At 37.8% G+C, this 18,506-nt stretch overlaps 1 protein-coding gene across 2 annotated transcripts in view; it reads left to right on the plus strand.

The window, feature by feature from the left end:
* igdcc3 (immunoglobulin superfamily, DCC subclass, member 3) overlaps window positions 1-18,506 on the plus strand; it is a 98,722-nt gene that overhangs the window by 6,905 nt on the left and 73,311 nt on the right. The window contains exon 2 of one of the 2 annotated variants that reach the window (XM_051115730.1): window positions 8,240-8,545. In XM_051115730.1, coding sequence (XP_050971687.1) covers window positions 8,240-8,545 — 306 coding nt within the window. Of the gene's footprint in view, window positions 1-8,239; window positions 8,546-11,883; window positions 12,041-18,506 lie in introns of those variants that run through there. The other variant, XM_051115732.1, reaches the window with a different exon arrangement.

An 18,506-nucleotide genomic window follows, 5' to 3' on the forward strand; every position in this document is an offset into this window, starting at 1 on the left:
ACAGCGGCTAATGAACCGGAAGTCTCACCCATAAGGTTTACTTCCGCATTGAAGAAAAATGTGGATAAGATCTACCAGTGACACAGGTGTACACGAGATGAAACAAAAAGCGAAACAAAAATTTGGAAAGAGATTAATTCAGAACAAATCTGCTGCATGGTTAGGAGATTAGATGCGTACATTTGAGCTGTAACATTGAACTGACCTATTGATCTATCCGGCTGGACATAAGCTAGCATACATGTCTCATAACACATTCAAAAACATCAATAACTAGGTGTAAGAGAAGAGCAAGCAGCGCTTCTCACACAGCACACGAGTACTCTTTTGCATCTCATGAACAGAGAAATACACACAAAATGATGTTGAATTGTCTGTTTTAACAAGTATTTGCATAAACGCACTCGGTTACATCTTATGTTAATGTAAACAATTGGGAGAATATCGGACGTGTATCAGTACATTGCATCCGTGCATTCTGTTTTAAAGGGACAGCAGCCTAATTTAGTCGCTATTGTCTGTGGCATTGATGTTAATCAAGCAACAAAAGAAAGACAGAAAATCACTCACTGCTCTTGACTGAATCACTTTAGTAGCCCTAATAAAGATTAATCTAAATTTATTTATATAAATAATTATGTCTGTTTGAAAGAATGAAGAATGTGGTAAACAAGTTGTTATAAAGAATGTGTAATTAGCCTATATAACCATTGGTATTTTCATTGAAAAGAAGACAGTGTTCTTATTTCTTTATGAGAAGTGGTTTCATTTAATTTTAATATAAAGGCAAGTTGCGTGTCTCAGCAGGTAAATCTGTGTCTATCATGATAAAATCTTAATATCCTAATATAATAATAGTTTGGTCATTTTAGGGAAATGCTTACTAAATGCATTACACTGTAACTAAACCCATTAGATTTTAGCCAGCTAAATCTACTGTAGATTTAGTCAACTAAAACAATCCAGATGACTAAAATATGACTAAAACTACATGGCAGTTTAGTCAAAATATTAAGATGAAATCAAAATTTTCCGTCAAAATTAACACTGCTTCAGAGTTCCTGCTGCTGGTGCAAATGCAACGAGGAAAACGACCCAAGGGAAATTAGTTTCTTGGTATTTCATACCAATTTATTGTCTATTTTGGTGTTTGAAAACTGCAGGAAGGCTGCAGGTATTTCAGGTGCTGTGTGAAAAAGAACAGCTTGAACATTCTAAACTGAATAACTTCTTTTGTGTTTCATAAAAGAAAAATCATCATATGGGTTTCAGATGAGCAGAGGGTACGTTGATGAAAATCCTGTCGTCCTGCCGTGAACTATCCTTTTAGAAGGTCTCTTCTACGGATTTCTTTTTTCCTTCTAGCTGATAAATGTAGGCTTCTGAGGGGTGGAGAGAATACTGATTGAGGCTGATGTGGTGTGGCATGTTGTTTTGAGTGTCAGTGGTAAACCCATGTGTGAGCATCACTCAAAGGCACTCTGTGTGCGTCTGCCTGGCAGGCCGCTGGCCTCACGCTGAGCTAATCCTAAACTCCAGGGTGCTCTAGCGGCGCTTCAACCCTAAACACTTCTCGAAAGAGGAGTGGCTGCAATCAGCCTGTGTCATGATGGTGTGACTGCTGCTGTGTTTTTGCTCTGTTCCTCATATTTTGTAATTCTTTTTAATATTGTTAATTTCTTGTTTTAACTCTTCTTCACCTTGCTTTTTTTCACATCTGCTGTATTTTCCTCTTTCTCCTCTTTCGATTGATGCTTTATCTGAGTTCAAGGAGCCTCTTTTAAAGATCTCCAATCAATAACTGCATGGGCTTACTGCTGCTGATGTGGCCTCCCTTTCTTTCTTGCTTAGTACAGAGCTTGATTGAATGTTTATGCTTAACAGAAGCATGAACATTTAGGGATAAAATAGAAAAAGAGAGCTGCAAGCAGCAATGAACAGGATCCAAGGTAAACAGAGAAAAACAGACATAAGTGACATCAAGGTTTAGAGAATGACAGTGACAAAGGTAGTAATTTAAAGGGATAGTTCACCCAAAAATTACAAATCTGTCATTAATTACTCGCCCTCATGTTGTTCCAGACCCGTAAGACCTTCGACAGCAATGGAATCATGTTCAGTGCCCAGAAAGATAGTGAGGACTTTGTTAAAATAGTCCATGAAGCTACGAGAATATTTTTTGTGTGCAAAAAAAAAAAAAAAACTCCCCCGCTTTATTCAACTATTTTTTTTCCTTGTCAGTTCTCTTTAAAAGACAAAATGTCAAAGCAAGCACCACACCTTCTACTCAGTTAAACTGAGCACTGTTCTCCAGGTCCTGCAGATTCTTCAGTTTTCCAGCATCTTTTGCATATTTGAACCCTTTCTAGCAGTGATAGTATGATTTTGAGATCCCTCTTTTCACACTGAAGACAATTCAGCGACTCACTGATGCTCCAGAAGGCAGCATGACACATTAATCTTCATCCTGTTCAAAAGTTTTCACCCCCTGGCTCTTGAGGCATCATGTTTCCTTCTGGAGCATCAGTGAATGTCTGAACCTTTTTTAATAGTTGTGTTTGAGTCCCTCAGTTGTCCTCAGTGCAAAAAGGTGGATCTCAAAACAATACAGTCTCTGCTGGAAAGGGTTCAAATATGCAAAATATGCTAGAAAACTGAAGAATCTGCAGGACCTCAAGGATTTTTCTGAAGAACAGTGCTCAGTTTAACTGTTCAGAACAAACAAGGGACTCATGAACAACCATCACAAAACAGCAAGTCGTACGACAAACAATATTAAGATCCAAGGGTTCCCAAACTTTTGAAGGGGGTTATTTTAATAATTTTAGCTATTTTTTTGTCTTGTAGTCCACTCTTTCTCTATATGTAAACATCTTATATGTCAAATATCATACTCAGGACAGTACTAAATAAAAAATACATGCATTTTGTATGATCTCTCTTATTTTGTTCAAATTATTCACTTTTTCACAGATTCTGCAAGGGGTTCCCAAACTTTTGCATGCCACTTTATATTCATAAATTATTGTAGTTTGAGGAATTCCAGTTGTAAGTTATGTATAAGCGACACTGACATCAAAGCTCAAAAAGATCTAAACGTTATGCTGTACATCCCTGGTTTTTTATCATCTAAGGAAAGAGAAGATTTAAACACTGATACAGCGAAGAACCCAGTGAGAAGTTTTCAGTTGCTCTGGGGACATGTGTGGGTACCCTGAGAATGACGCCCTGCTGCTGCTGCAATAAAACCTTGTAAGAAGTCAGAGAAGAAAACTGCGTCAGTTAATAAAACAGGGGAATTGAAAGAGGAGCATGATTCTTGCATTACAAATGGAGCAGGAACAAAAGAGAAACCTGGAGAGGAACAGCAGTGAGATAAGAAATACGTGGAAAGATAACTCAAGCCCCTTAGACCACTTTAGTAACATAATGAGAGCCTGCTTTTCTGTCTTTCTCTCCCTCTTCATTTATTTGTCATGTGATCTGCAGGGACGAATGAGTCAATGCATTCCATGGCTGTACCTAAAGGGGGTATATTTCGGGGCTGGAATTTGAGCGATGATGCCAGAGTTGGTCTCTAGCTGCGCCCTCGTGTCCCCCGCCCGCCGAACTTCAGATGGATTCCTGAGCCGCAGGCAGAGGCTGCTACTGCTTAGCCCACCAGTGACTGAAACCCGATACCTTCAGTGCAGACCACAAGAGAGTCCACTAAGCTCTCCTTTTTATCACGTTATGTCAGGACAGACTGCTTTTTATTGTCATCCAAACGGGTGTCTGATTTTGCTGGAGGACATTGTTATTAAAAGGGAACATTTAGTGAGACTTAGTGTGATGTGTGAAGTATTTTTGTAATGTATAATTTTAAAATATGATATTTTTCTCTCCTCTTTTCTATTTTTCTCCACATGTCTTTTTAGCTGTCATTTCTGTCTGTACTGTTCCTCCCCTGCTGAAAATACAGTCTCAAATTCTGTCATTAATCACTCGTTGTTCCAAACCTGCAAGATCTTCTTTCATCTTTGCAACACAAATTAAAATATTTTTGATGAAATCCAAGAGCTTTCTGAACTTCCATAGACATCAGTGGTTCAACCACAATTTTGTAAATCTATGAGAATACTTTTTGTCCACAAAGAAAACACAAAGGTACCTTTCTGGACCTTGAAAGTGTCAGTTGTGTTTCTGTCTATAAAATGTCAGAAAGTTCTCGGATTTTATCAAAAATATCTGCATTTGTGTTCCAAAGATGAACGAAGGTCTTACGGGTTTGGAACGACATGAAGGTGAGCAATTGATGACAGAATTCTAGTCTAGTCTAGAAGTTATTTTTAATTCTTTGTTTGGGTATAAAAAAAAGTTTGAAATGCCTGAGCAGTTGTATTTTGTTAGGCAAGGCAAGGCAGTATTTATATAGCACATTTCATACACAGAGGTAATTCAAAGTGCTTTACATAAAAGGAAGTAAAATAATCATAAAAACAATAATAAAAACAATCACAAAAAAGGAAGTAGAACAATCATAAAAACAATGATCATAACAATAAAACAAAAATGTAAAATGTAAAAACTGATTGATATAATGATTTAAAAATGATTTAAAAATTGATTTAAAATAAGTTTAAAACATTTAAAAACAGAAAATGATTATACATAATGCAATCAGTTCGGACGAAGCACAGTGCTCATTCAGTAAATGCACAGCTAAACAGATGAGTTTTGAGTCTAGATTTAAATGTAGCTAATGTTTTAGCACATTTGATCTCTTCTGGAAGCTGGTTCCAACTGCGGGCAGCATAATAGCTAAAAGCGGATTCCCCTTGTTTTGTGTGAACCCTTGATATTTCTAACTGACTCAATCCTAATGATCTGAGTGGTCTGTCAGGTTTATATTCAGTGAGCATATCTGCAATGTATTTAAGTCCCAGGCCATTGAGTGATTTATAAATGAGTAAAAGTACTTTAAAATCAATTCTAAATATAACTGGAAGCCAGTGTAGGGACCTGAGGACTGGTGTGATATGCTCAGATTTCCTGGTTCTAGTCAGAATCCTGGCAGCAGCGTTCTGGACGAGCTGCAGCTGTCTAATGGTTTTCTTGGGAAGGCCAGTGAGGAGACCATTACAATAATCCACCCTGCTTGTGATAAAGGCATGAACAAGTTTCTCCAAGTCTTGACTGGAAACTAAACATCTGAGTCTTGCAATGTTTTTGAGATGATAGTATGCTGATTTAGTTACTGCTTTGACATGACTACTGAAACTAAGGTCTGACTCCAGAATCACACCAAGATTCTTGACTTGGTTTTTAGTTGTTTGACCCCTAGAGTCAAGGTATGCATTCACCTTAAGAACTTCCTCTTTGCTTCCAAATGCAATGACTTCAGTTTTCTCCTTGTTTAACTGAAGGAAGTTCTGGCACATCCAACTGTTAATTTCATCAATGCATTGGCAGAGGGAATCAATGGGGCTGTAGTCATTTGGCGATAAGGCTAGGTAAATCTGGGTATCGTCAGCATAGCTGTGATCTGTGATAGGCAATTTGGTTCTTTCTCATTATTTGACTTAGTGGGAGCATATACAGGCTAAACAAGAGCGGCGCAAGACTTGAGCCTTGAGGGACTCCGCATGTCATGGACGTCCACTTAGACTTATGCTCTCCTATACTCACATAATAACCTCTCCCTTCTAAGTATGACCTGAACCAATTGAAAGCCATCCCAGAAAGCCCGACCCAGTTTTCCAGTCTCTCTAGAAGAATGTTATGATCAACAGTGTCAAACGAATATCATTTATTATCTTAACAAGCGCCGTCTCTGTGCTGTGATGCGGTCGGAAACCAGATTGAAAATTGTCCAGGTATCCATTTGAGTTTAAGTAGTTGTTCAACTGATTGAAAACTACCTTTTCAATAATCTTGCCTATAAAAGGAAGATTAGATATTGGTCTATAGTTGCTCAATATGGTGTTATTAAGTTTGCTCTTTTTCAGAAGGGGCTTAACAACTGCAGTTTTCAGGGAGTTTGGAAAAGTCCCAGAAAGAAGTGAGGTGTTTACCACTTCTAAGAGATCTGCTTCTAAACAGTTAAACACACTTTTGAAAAAAGATGTGGGAAGTGTGTCAAGGTTGCAGGTTGAAGATTTAAGGTGCTGTACTATTTCTTCCAAAGTTTTGCTATCAATTGCTTCAAAAACAGACAAAGTGACTTCTTTTTGAAATTGTGGTCGTATCTGTCTAACCTCTGCATAACTTGAGGATGTGCTAATCACCTTTTTGATGTTAATGATCTTCTCTGAAAAGAAGGAGGCAAAGTCATTGCATTTGCTGTCAGAGAGCATTTCACTTGGAATCTGACTTGGGGGGTTTGTTAGTCTCTCAACAGTAGCAAAAAGTGTGCGAGTGTTGTTTAGGTTACTGTTTATAAGGTTTGAGAAGAACTTCTCTGTTAGCGAGCATCCCAATGGTGCCCATGCTGCTGCTTGTGCTGCCCAAGGCTGGCTTTGGCAAGCGGTTTCTAACTCCCAAACAAACTCCAAAAGAACTTAGTTTTGGCCTGATTTTGTTTAAAATTGTGACCCAGGACCACAAAACCAGTCATAAGGGTCAATTTTTCAAACTGAGATTTATACATTACCTGAAATCTGAATAAATAAACTTTCTATTGATGCATGGTTTGATAGAATAAGACCAATATTTGGTCAAGATACAACTGTTTGAAAATCTGGAATCTGGGGGTGCAAACAAATCAAAATATTGAGAAAATCGCCTTTAAAGTTGTCCAAAGTAAGTTCTTAGTAATGCATATTGCTAATCAAAAATTAAGTTTTGATATATTTACGGTAGGAATTTTACAAAATATCTTCATGGAACATGATCTTTATTTAATATCCTAATGATTTTTGGCATAAAAGAAAAATCAAAAAATTTGACCCATACAGTGTACTTTTGGCTGTTGCTACAAATATACCTGTGCTACTTAAAACTGATTTTTGTGGTCCAGGGTCACAATTATGCCATGCTAGTTTATTGTACAATTACGCTCAAATATACCAGGGCCTTCATGTTGCTTAGTGCTGATTTGTGTTTGGTCTAGCTGATGAATTACTAAACCTTTGCTGGTGGAGTTGGTCCACCATGGTCTTTCTGTAGAAGCTAGTTACCTAGGTAGTGTAAGCTAATTTACCAGCCAAAACAGGACATATGCTGTTGAGCAGCCAAACAGGGGCTGTGTGTAGCTGAACTTTGAAATAATTAACTAGCTTCAAAAGGTCAACAAGTTGTGGTGGTGTTTATTTTGCTGTTGGTGTTGAAATAATGAAACGAATATTCCCAGTAGGTCTCATTTTCTTTGTCTCATATTTACACTAAATAAAAATTTTACACTGTGATAGACTGGACATCCATCCAGAGTGTTTCCCTGCCTACAGCCTCAGATTCTGGGATAGGCTCCAGTATTTTTGGACCCTATATACGACAAGTGGCCTAGAAAATAATTGTACACTGTCTTTACAGACAAACATGCACACATGTATTCCAGTGAATTGCTTAAAGCAAGAAGACATGTAAGGTTTCACTAAACTGCTGATATAGACAGAAAATATGACTATCAATCAAATTCACTGCAGTTTCATTGCACTGAGCCCTTTCTTCCCATCCACTATACTGATATATGATATCTGCCAGGCAGATTAATTGATTTATGTAGTACTTGGCTATTTTGGGATTGACATCAGTAGATATTCATGCCCACCTGACTGATTAACAGAAATGTTCCTGCCTCCTCTATTTGTTCCTAGCCACTTTCATAATAGATAATAGATGATAATTTTAATAAAGAATTGAATAAATATAATACATTTAATACTTTTATTCAGCAAGGATGCATTAAACTGTTAGAGTGACAACAAAAATAAATTATTTTGACATTTCTGTTCATCTGAGAATTCTGGGGGAAAAAATCCAGAATAAAAATTTCCTAATAATTTACTCACCCCCATGTCATCCAAGATGTTCATGTCTTTCTTTCTTCAATCGAAAAGTAATAGCCCTTCAGTCAAAGGGCTCTACACGATTCCAGGGTCTTATCTAGCGAGCCAATTGGTCATTTTCTTTTCCATTTACTTTCTAACTACAAATGCTTGTCTTGAGCAAAGTCCTCTGAGTAATGTCTTTCATTTTGTGTTGTAGCTATAGTGCAGTTTTTAATCTTTGTGTATTTTGTGTGTGTGTTTTTATCTGCTAGGTATGACATGTGGAGGCGAGCTATCATTCACCCTGGAGCCCAGTGACATTATTGCTGTTCAGGAGCAACCTCTGATGCTGCACTGTCAGGTGGAGGGGATCCCACCCATCACCACACAGTGGAGACGCAACGGAGCTCTGATTGTGGAGGACCAAAACTATGTCATGTTTGCTAATGGCTCGCTTCTGATTGGCCACTTCCAGAAGACCAAGTCTGACGGCTCGTCTGATGAGGGAGACTATGAGTGCATAGCTCAAAACTTCTTTGGGCTGGTCTTGAGCCGCAAAGCCAGAGTGCAGGCTGCTAGTAAGTAGCATTTCAATGCATTTTTATTCCGAGATGAGACCTTGCTCTGTTTACTGACAGTATGTCTTTTCATTATAATTTTATGTAGCCTATCTGACAGACCCATGTTGCACTTGGAGTAGTTCACTTCCAGAACAAAAATTTACAAATAATGTACTCACCCCCTTGTCATCCAAGATGTTCATGTCCTTCTATTCTTCAGTCATAAAGACATTTTTTAAGGAAAACATTTCAGGATTTTTCTCCATATAGTGGACTTCAGTGGTGCCCCAGAGTTTGAACTTCCAAAATGCAGTTTAAACACAGATTCAAACGGCTCTAAACAATTCCAGCAGAGGAAGAAGGGTCTTATATAGCAAAACGATAGGATATTTTCCCAAAAAAAAAAGACTATTTATATACTTTTTAACCTCAAATGCTTGTCTTTTCTAGTTCTGCGTGAACTCGAGGTTAAAAAGTATATAAATTGTAATTTTTTTTGTTTGTTTGTTTGTTTGTTTGTTTTTTTTTAGAAAATAAGGGTCTAGCTAAGACCCTTTTTCCTCAGCTGGGATTGTTTAGAGCCCTTTGAAGCTGCATTTAAACTGCATTTTGATGACGATAACGTAAAATACCGATATGGTGGCTGATATTTATTGTGCATCCCTACACTGTAAAATATAAAAAAAACACAATTTGTTGAGTCAGCTTAAAATAATTTGTTACCCTGCTGCCTTAAAATTTTAAGTTGAGTCAACTTGAAATGTTAAGTTGTACTAAGTAACAACTTAGATATTTGTGTTTGCTAAACTTAACAGAGGGGTAAGTAACCCAGCTGCCTTAAAAGTTTAAGTTGATTAAACTCAAATATCTAAATTGTCACTTAGTATAATTTAACATTTCAGGTTGAATAAACTTTTTTTGAGTTGACTGAACTTAGAATTTTAAGGCAGCCAGGTTGCAAATTATTTTAAGTTGACTCAACAAATTGTTTTTTACAGTGTAATAAAAATAATAATGAATAATTAATAATAAACCCTGACAACTGTTTCTATAAAAAAAATGTTGGCATTAGCATCTTCAAACATATATATTATATTATATTATATTATATTATATTATGTTTGAATTTGTTGGGTGTAAACAACATTTCAAACTGAAGTGTTGTTGTTGTGGTTGTTTTCACCCTTGGGTTAGTCTCCGCCCCAGATGGGCCACCCCAGTGAAAAATGTCTAGATACGCTGCTGCCAACAGATATTGGTGCTGTTAGATTGTCCCGAGAAGCTAAAGTGAGTTTGATAGAAGCCACTGCCAGCTCATTTGCAGTGCGCTTTGGGTCTTCCACAGAGAGCGCAGTGTTCGAGCACGGCGTGGTGTAGACTCAGGCTACATTAACTTTGGATGAACTGAACATGAGGGACACAGGGGGCTGGGACAGGCCATTTGATATATGGACAATGGGCTCCTTCTATTTCTGAAGATAAATTGGCTTGTAGGATCCAGTCTGCCTTTTGTGCGCTGCTGTGGCGCTCCCGGTCGTGCTTGTGTTGTGATTTATATTACTAAATCTCTGGCTCTTGTATTGAACTTAACTATTAAACCCGGCCATGCTGTGCTCTTTTCGCGTCGCTTTTGTCGGCGTCACAATAATCTGGAGTGCTGTTGTTCGCCCACTTGCTGGTCGCAGGCACCAAGGCTAAATTTGCTTTTCTAGTCGTCCATACCCACCGTGGCCCCGTATGAATCAGGCCTTGTTCCCGTCCAGTGCTGAAATGTTGTTACTGTATTGTGCTTATGATTGGATTTTCATAAACTCAGCATGTGTTTATGGCAACTAAAGATGACTTATTATCAGTTGTCCGCTCTCATGTCGACCAGAATGTGTTTGATCTTTTCATGCAGATGCTGGCGAAATATAAAGGGCATAAGAAGAAAGAAAACAGAGAAGGGCCTTATGGAGAGTTCTTTATGTTCTCTTTAGCGGTTAGCAGGAGGTAGCTGTGTTGGCGTAGTTGTAAATAGTAGCCGAGGGGAGAGCAGAGTTGGTCATTAAATGGATGGCAGGCAAGTGTTAATTTGAAAGCACATGGCAGTGTTAATGTGAAACTGTGTTTTTGTGATGATGTGAGGAAATCAGGGTCTCTTGCTGTTATTATATGGTGCTTCAGAGAGAAAAAGCTCTTAGCAATCAGGTCCTTTCCCATCAACTTCACACAATCAGAGCTTACAGTAACCCATTACCTTTCACTCTTGAGATTAAGTTGAGAGAAATTTCCCTACGCTTTTTTTTTTTAAAATCATAAACATAACTTTATAAATAATTTCTATTTTTGTAAATAATTACGCAATTTATATAAATTACATGAAGAAATATTTTATTAACTGACTGTTTTGTTGTTGTTTTTTTTGCTTTTCTGTGTGTGTGACCCTGAAACACAAAACCAGTCATAAGTGTCAGTTTTTATTTTTATTTTTATTGAGATTTAATAATTTAATTTAATAGTTAATGGTAGGAAATGTACAAAAATATCTTCATGGAATGTGATCTTTACTTAATATCCTAATGATTTTTGGCATAAAAGAAAAATTGTTCATTTTGACCCATTCAATGTATTTTTTGTGCTACAAATATACCAGTGCTACTTAAGACTGGTTTTGTGGTCCAGGGTCACATATTATATATAATATATACACACAAACAAACAAATAAATAAATAAATCCATAAAATATAATAAATATAATATATTTTATAATAACACAAAATAGTAATTTTTTTTTCTTGGGGAAATATTTTCTGGTTTTCTCCCAGGTCAGTTACATATTTTATATAATTATTTATTTATCACTTGTTATGTTGTATAAAATTAATCATTTAGTAACATACAAAGTGTGCGTTCCATTCATTGTTCCTGATTTAGCTTTGTGCAAAATGGACACACAAATATATGGCATGCATAGTCTGAATGGCCAGTTTGCAGAGATATTGAGTTCTGTGTGTAATGCAGTGTGGTCAGTGATGACATGCCTAATTTAACTTCTTTTTATCGACCGGCCGCATCATATGTGTGCGATTGATTCTGCCTCCGTAAAGCAAAACAGTGTCTGCAGACATGTAGCTCTGTGGCTGTATTGTTTGACACAGAGAGACATCTCCGCCTGCGGTCTTGTCACACATACACGCACACACACATGGGCAGCCCATGCTGTGCCATATCTGAACACAGCAGTCCATTTGTTGGCCTTGCAGTGAGGTGTGTGTGTGTGTGTGTGTGATGTGAAGATCGTTGACTTATGAGTGCACACACACACGGTGAAGTGAGACTGACACACTGTGTGTAGACGGTGCACTGCTGTGTTGTGGTACATACTCTGGCTCCGCTCCCAGTGGGCCAGTGGTTACTGGCTGGCCTCTGAAGTTACGCCGCCTCTGCCACGCCACGGGGAACAGTCAGCTCGGCTCGCTGGACAGGGGGAACCTTTAAACCCACGCTCTCCGGGGCGCTGATTGGTAAAGGTCAGTGCATAGTTACTTTTTAACACCTTTTTCGATTTCTCATCAGGGCCAGAAAGGAGTATGTGTGCTTCTGCATAAATTACTGGCAAATAATAGCTGGGAGATAGAGTGGGATGCAAATCTAATAGCATAGAAGATGGAGATCTATTGTCGGGCTGAGTGATTGGCAAGCAGAGCTGGGTGGACAAGCATAATGAAAAGCACTCAGATAAAAGCGTAATGTAATGTTATCAGGCAGAATGTTTTCTTTATTATTTTCATACAATTGATGTGATGCACTAGCTATGGGCACCGTCAATATACAGCAACGTAAGGTCTGGGTACACACAAAATGAGCACATAGTGGGATTTAAACATGGAAAAAGAAAGTGCTGTAATACATGTTATAATTTGAACAGAGCTACATGAAATTGAAAGGAAATGACTAGCACATTTAGAAAAATGACCTTAAAAATGAGAAAATAACAGCTGGAGGAAGCTCCCTGTTAACTGTTTTTCTCTAAGTGAAGATGATTTTGTGCAAGAAAGGGTGATATTTTGAGTATATGTTTTGTTGTACAGAAATGTACATTATTTAGGAGTTTCCTTGTTACGATGTAACCAAAGTAGCGGAAGATTTTTTCCTCCACATTATGGTGTAATCTAAGTGAAAATAAAAAAAGTTGATGCTTGGTTCTATCCATTGGTTGTTGACTGGATGGAGACAGATATGAAAAGGAATTTGAGGTTAACTGCAAGAAAGTGATGGAGTTTAAGTGGGTTAAATGATTGGAGAAGTCCACCAGCAGAGAGAAGTCTGTTGTTTTAAGAGTGAAATTCAGAAATAAATTTAAACGTCCAACAAGCCATGATGCGCTCACGCCGCAAATCAAGTTTTCGCAAGTTTGCGGAGCAAAGAGGAAACTGATGTCGTGACTACAGACAAGACAGAGCAGGTTACATTAGGTATGAAACTAAGTCTCAGCTTTCAAATTTTTATAATTTTTTTTTTTTAAAGAAATTCAAACAGCAAATACCGTTTTTGTGGCTCTTTAATGTGTCGTAACAGATTGCTAAAGTGTCTCAGTTCAAGCGGCATGTGAACGATCATCTCTTTTTCTTCGTAGCACAAAATAAACATGAATGAAGATCAGAAGCTATCTTGTTTCAACCGTGGAAAGACGTCAGTAAACACACTGTAAAAAAACAGCAGCTGTGGCTGCCAGAATTTTATCATAAAAAATACGGTAGCAACGTTTTTGGTTTCACGGTTTTAACTTACATTTTACATTTAAATACTGTAATTCATTAACTGATATAATGTTAAGAAACCAACCTATTGAAGTACTGAAATCTGTTTTGTACCTTTGTAATACACTGATAACCACCAAAAGCAGGTGGTGATGAGAAAGTCACATGAACCAAAGCCCAACACAAGCAGCTTATAAATGCTAACGTATATAGAAGGTGCACAAAGTCATTCACACAAACACTAAACACCATAACAGATGTAACATAAAACCCTAATGTACAAAACTGATAAGAAAAAATTAAGAAGAAACATGGTTATTTCAACAAAACAAACATCAAACTTGAAATGTAACACAGGGAATTCTGGGAATGTCAATTTACGGTTATTCACTGTAAATTGGACATTCTTTCTCACTTCCAAAAATGGTATACTACCGTAAAATTACATGCAATGTCCAATACAGTTTTTACCGTATATAGTAGGGAAACTTACCGTTAACAATTTAACAGTTTTTTACAGTGCTTTAGCATTAAATTCACAGTCATTTTTTACAGTGCACCATTTTTTAAGTTCAAGTCCACTAAAGGTAATCTACTCTGATGTCTAGTTTGTTTGACGGACAAAATGGCAGATTCAGCTATATGATTGGTCAGATTGCCTGTCAATCAAACTCCCTGCAGAGGGTCAGTTGTGCAAGTTCAGAGTACTTGAGTATTGAAGAATATCATGGTCAAGAACCATGCCAATTCCACTGTGTCATGTGCAAAAGAAAATGGTACAAATCTTGTCTTTTTTTTTTTTTTTTTTTTTTTTGTACTTCATTCACAGACCCTTAGAAAGTATTTCTGTTGAGTTTGCTAAGTATACGCCATATATCAGCACTCAAGCCTGGCTATTCTTTCCTTTCATGTTCAAATCCCATTAATACAACCAGTGCTCTTAGAATAGCCTCCAGTAATAATAGTCTGGGTGCACACTTCCCGTTTGTCAGCTTGTGTGTAATGGATGACCCCAGCTTTGGTTTGTATTGATCAGAGCTGTAGGATCACAACTGATATGAAGGTCACCCTGCACTGGGAGATTGAGCATCGACAGTGAGCTCCATCTTAATGAAGCATGTGACCACTGTTTGTGTGTTTTTGTTCATTTTTCCTTTTATTTCCTGACAAATACTTAAGTGCTGTTACAGGTGACAAGGAGTGTGTGTGCTTTGTTTCAGATGCTATGATGATCAGGGTACCAGCGCTCAGGGCATGGCCTCTTTATCTCTGAATCTTTAGAAGCATACAGGTGAAGGAAGAACAGGCTTAATGGCCAACTGAAGTCTCACTCTCAACACAGGCAACTCTCACACAGCTGAAATGACGTTCTTCTCATTTTACATCAGTACGTGTGCCTGAGCAGACTTCCCTCAGGCCTTCAGCTACAATCAATGAGATGCTAATGGTTCCTACAGATGTCCTGCTGGAGACAGAGTTTGATCTTCAAGTCATTACATGTTGTTGTTGTTGTTGTTTTACAGACTGCCTTGGGTTTCGTATTATGACATGAGGCAAAATCCATAGTTGTATTCAGAGTCATTAATTTGGGTCTTACTTCATTCTGTCATTTCCTTTTATGTTGTTCTCAATCACTTTTTATTTTGCTTGCTCTGTGTTTGTGGTGGTTTGTATATATAACTAGCAGACTAGTAAACGCACAGTAGGGAAATCCTATTTCATAGCTTATGTTGAGACTCAGGACATCTTCATCACTTTTTGTGTTTTCATTCTTTGTTTTGGATTGCACTTCAAAGGAATATTTCACTTCCAGAATAGAAATTTCCTGATAATTTACTTGCCCCCATGTCATCTAAGATGTTCATGTCTGTCTGTCTTAAGTCGCAAAGAAATTAAAGTTTCTAAATAAAAAATTCCAGGATTTTTCTTCATATAGTGGAGCAAATGTGTTGAAGGTCCAAATTGCAATTTTAATGCAGTTTCAAAGGGCTCTGCGTGATTTTAGGGTCTTATGTAGCTAAACGATCGGGCAAAAAGTAAATTGTATTAGGTGTGTTACACGTATTTGTACCAACAATTTTCAGTACGGGTCTTTCGGTTCAGTGTGCAGGTGTAATGAACAAATTGTTCCGTTTTTTTAAGGAAATTCAGACAATAAATGTTGTTTTGGCGCTCTTTGATTTGGCTCAACAAATTGACATATAAACATCTCAGTTCTAACGGCAGCGCGGAGCATGAGTGAATGTGATCATCCCTGATTACTAGTTTTAACGCAAAATAAACATGAATGAACATCTCACCTCTCACGTAATTGCTTAATTAGTGTTTCGACCACGTCATTAAAACAGCCTGTAAACAAAATGTCACGTAGCATTTCATTTACCTTAGGCAAGTCATCAGTGTTTACAGCTCGTTATTTGCTAGAGAAATGAAGTCTAGTGAAGAGCATTTTGCAAAATATTACACTATACTTAATTATGTTTACTTTACCTTTTAGTTGTCTTAATTATTTGTTGTAAATAAATAGTTATGACACTATAACAACAAACAGAAACTGTATAATTTAGAAGTTAATTTAAAAACAATTTACATGTTTGCATACATTTTTTTTTTTGAGTGTTGATTATTATAGTTAAAAATAAATTGAATTTTAAAGAAGTCCACTTCCAAAACAAAGATTCACATATAATGTACTCACCCCTTTGTCATCCAAGATGTTCATGTCTTTCTTTCTTCAGTCGTAAAGAAATTATGTTTTTTGAAGAAAACATTTCTGCATTTTTCTCCATATAATGGACTGCTATGGTGCCCTGATTTCCAAAAAGTCAGTTTAAATGCAGCTTCAAATGATCCCAAATGCGGTTGTAAATGATCCCAGCCAAGGAAGAAAGGTCTTATCTAGCGAAACGATCAGTTATTTTCATTAAAAAAATACAAATTAAATACTTTTTAATCTCAAACACTCGTCTTGCCTTTCTCTCCCTGATCTGAACTGAACTGACTCAATACAGTTAGGGTATGTTGAAAAACTCCAATTGTATTTTCTCCCTCAACTTAAAAAATCATTTCAAATTCATCCTACATCGCTGCAGAAGTACCGACCCAGTCTTTGCAAAGTGAACATGCGAAGAAGATCAAACACCCTTAACAAAAAAGGTAAAACAGTGATATAGGATGATTTGAAGTTGAGGGAGAACATGAGATGGGAGTTTTTCAACATACTCTAACTGTCATAAACCGGAAAAAACAGTTCAGGGAGAGCAAGACAAGCGTTTGACATTAAAATGTGAATATATATATATATATATATAATTTTAAGTAATAATTATATAATATAATAAACCGATCGTCACGCTAGAAAAGACCCTTCTTTCCTGGCTGGGATCTTTTACAACCGCATTCGGGATCACTTGAAGTCGCATTTAAACTGCATTTTGGAAGTTCAAAATCGGGGCACTATATCAGTCCATTATATGTAGAAAAATGCTGAAATGTTTTCCTCAAAAAAAAACAATTTCTTTATGACTGAAGAAAGAAAGACATGAACATCTTGGATAACAAGGGGGTGAGTACATTATATGTGAATGGACATGACAAATGCTCAGTGAAAACAGGCACCGACCAATGCCAACAGACACCGACGGTTAACACGCTGGTCTGACAAACATGTTTTTTGGTGCAGTATGAATTGGCCTTTAGAGTTATATGGTGCACATTAGTTAAAAAATGTTTTGTTATTGCGACTTACCCTTGAAAGTCAAGCAACTCTAAGCTTGCAGCCAATCAATAACCACCTGAGTGAACCAAGACTTCAACATTTTTTCATTGCTGCTGTGATGAGCTGAACTGTTTTTGTAAATGCAGAAAGCTGTTTTTTTCCAGTAGACAGATTCAGTGAGTTTATTCAGCGAAGAGTTTGTCAGACAGATTCGGGTCGATAACGTTTTGTGTGATTCATAAAATATGGCCCATAAGAATAATTTGTTCCACTGTATGCTTGTTATTGAGTGCTGACAGTGAAGATTGTGCTATAGAACAGCATGTCATTGCGTTTTATTCACAGTAGTGTCTTTTTATCTCATCACATTCAATTCAGACTGCATGCTCGGTAGCAATATGATATCTTTCGGCGTTGTGCTGCAGATTGAAATGTAGCACGTGAATCTGATTGTAGTCATGGTGTGTTATAGGCACAAACTCATTTCCATGTTGAAAATGGCAAATTATTATAGACACCTTGGAGAGAGAGAGAAAGGTGATAACAGGATGGGAAGGAAGGGGGATTTAATGTGGTGCCGTGTATAATGTACTACATATTAAAAAAACTTGCTGAAGTCTTTTCAAATAGTATATTAACCTCCCCTCTCTCAATGAGACGTTTACAGTAGAAATGAGATAAATGTACCTGGTTCTTTGCTGCCAAGAGGCTTTGTGACACCGCAGGCAGGCTGTTTGTGTAGCCAGCACATTGAGTCTAATAAAAAGAGGTAGATGTGTAATGGCCAACCACCAGTCGGGCCGCTTTAGCATACAAGAGGCTTTCCACCCATTACAGCGCTCTTTCATCCTTTTAGACGCCACCAGTGTTGCACAGGCTGCTAGGAGAGCCCTTTCTCCTGCTAAGTGAGGTGACATAGATCTGCTCCTTAGTGCTCGAACTGATCAAAGGCCTTTTTTTGCCTCTGTGTTTTTGTGTCTTTTCTGGTTTTGTGCACATTTTTCGAGACACCGGCTCAATTTGCACTTTGGGGTAATTTCGGCGCACTGGCGTGAAGAGAGAGCGCTGCCATCGCAAAAGAGGGTGTGATTAGCGAGCTTCTTTACAACCCCCCTCATATAAAGACCCCTTCCACCCCCAAAACGGCCACTCTTTCCATAAATTACGCTTCTTCTTTTTGCTTGTCGACCGTTTCTGTGAGCACACAGTCGGGTGCTGAGCTCCCGTCGCTGCTCTCAATCACACTGCCCTTTCAGGAAACACTTATTTTTGTAAATGTTTCGTCTTTGATGGCTTCACTGCCTCTTTTTCTCCATCTCCTCCCTTTTCTCGTTCTTTCTTTCTCCTTTTCGCTTGTGGATCCTCATTAGCCGGGCCTCAGGAAGCTTTTCATAGTTTGAATGAATCGTGGAAACGGTACAGTGGATCGCGACGCACGGTTTATTCCTGCTTCCTGCCCTCCTCTTGAGCCTGTCACCAAGCAACTGATCATAAAAGCCCCCGCCCATTACCAAACAG

The sequence above is a fragment of the Labeo rohita genome, chromosome 7 (assembly GCF_022985175.1).
Source record: "Labeo rohita strain BAU-BD-2019 chromosome 7, IGBB_LRoh.1.0, whole genome shotgun sequence".
NCBI classification, from domain to species: Eukaryota; Metazoa; Chordata; class Actinopteri; order Cypriniformes; family Cyprinidae; genus Labeo; species Labeo rohita.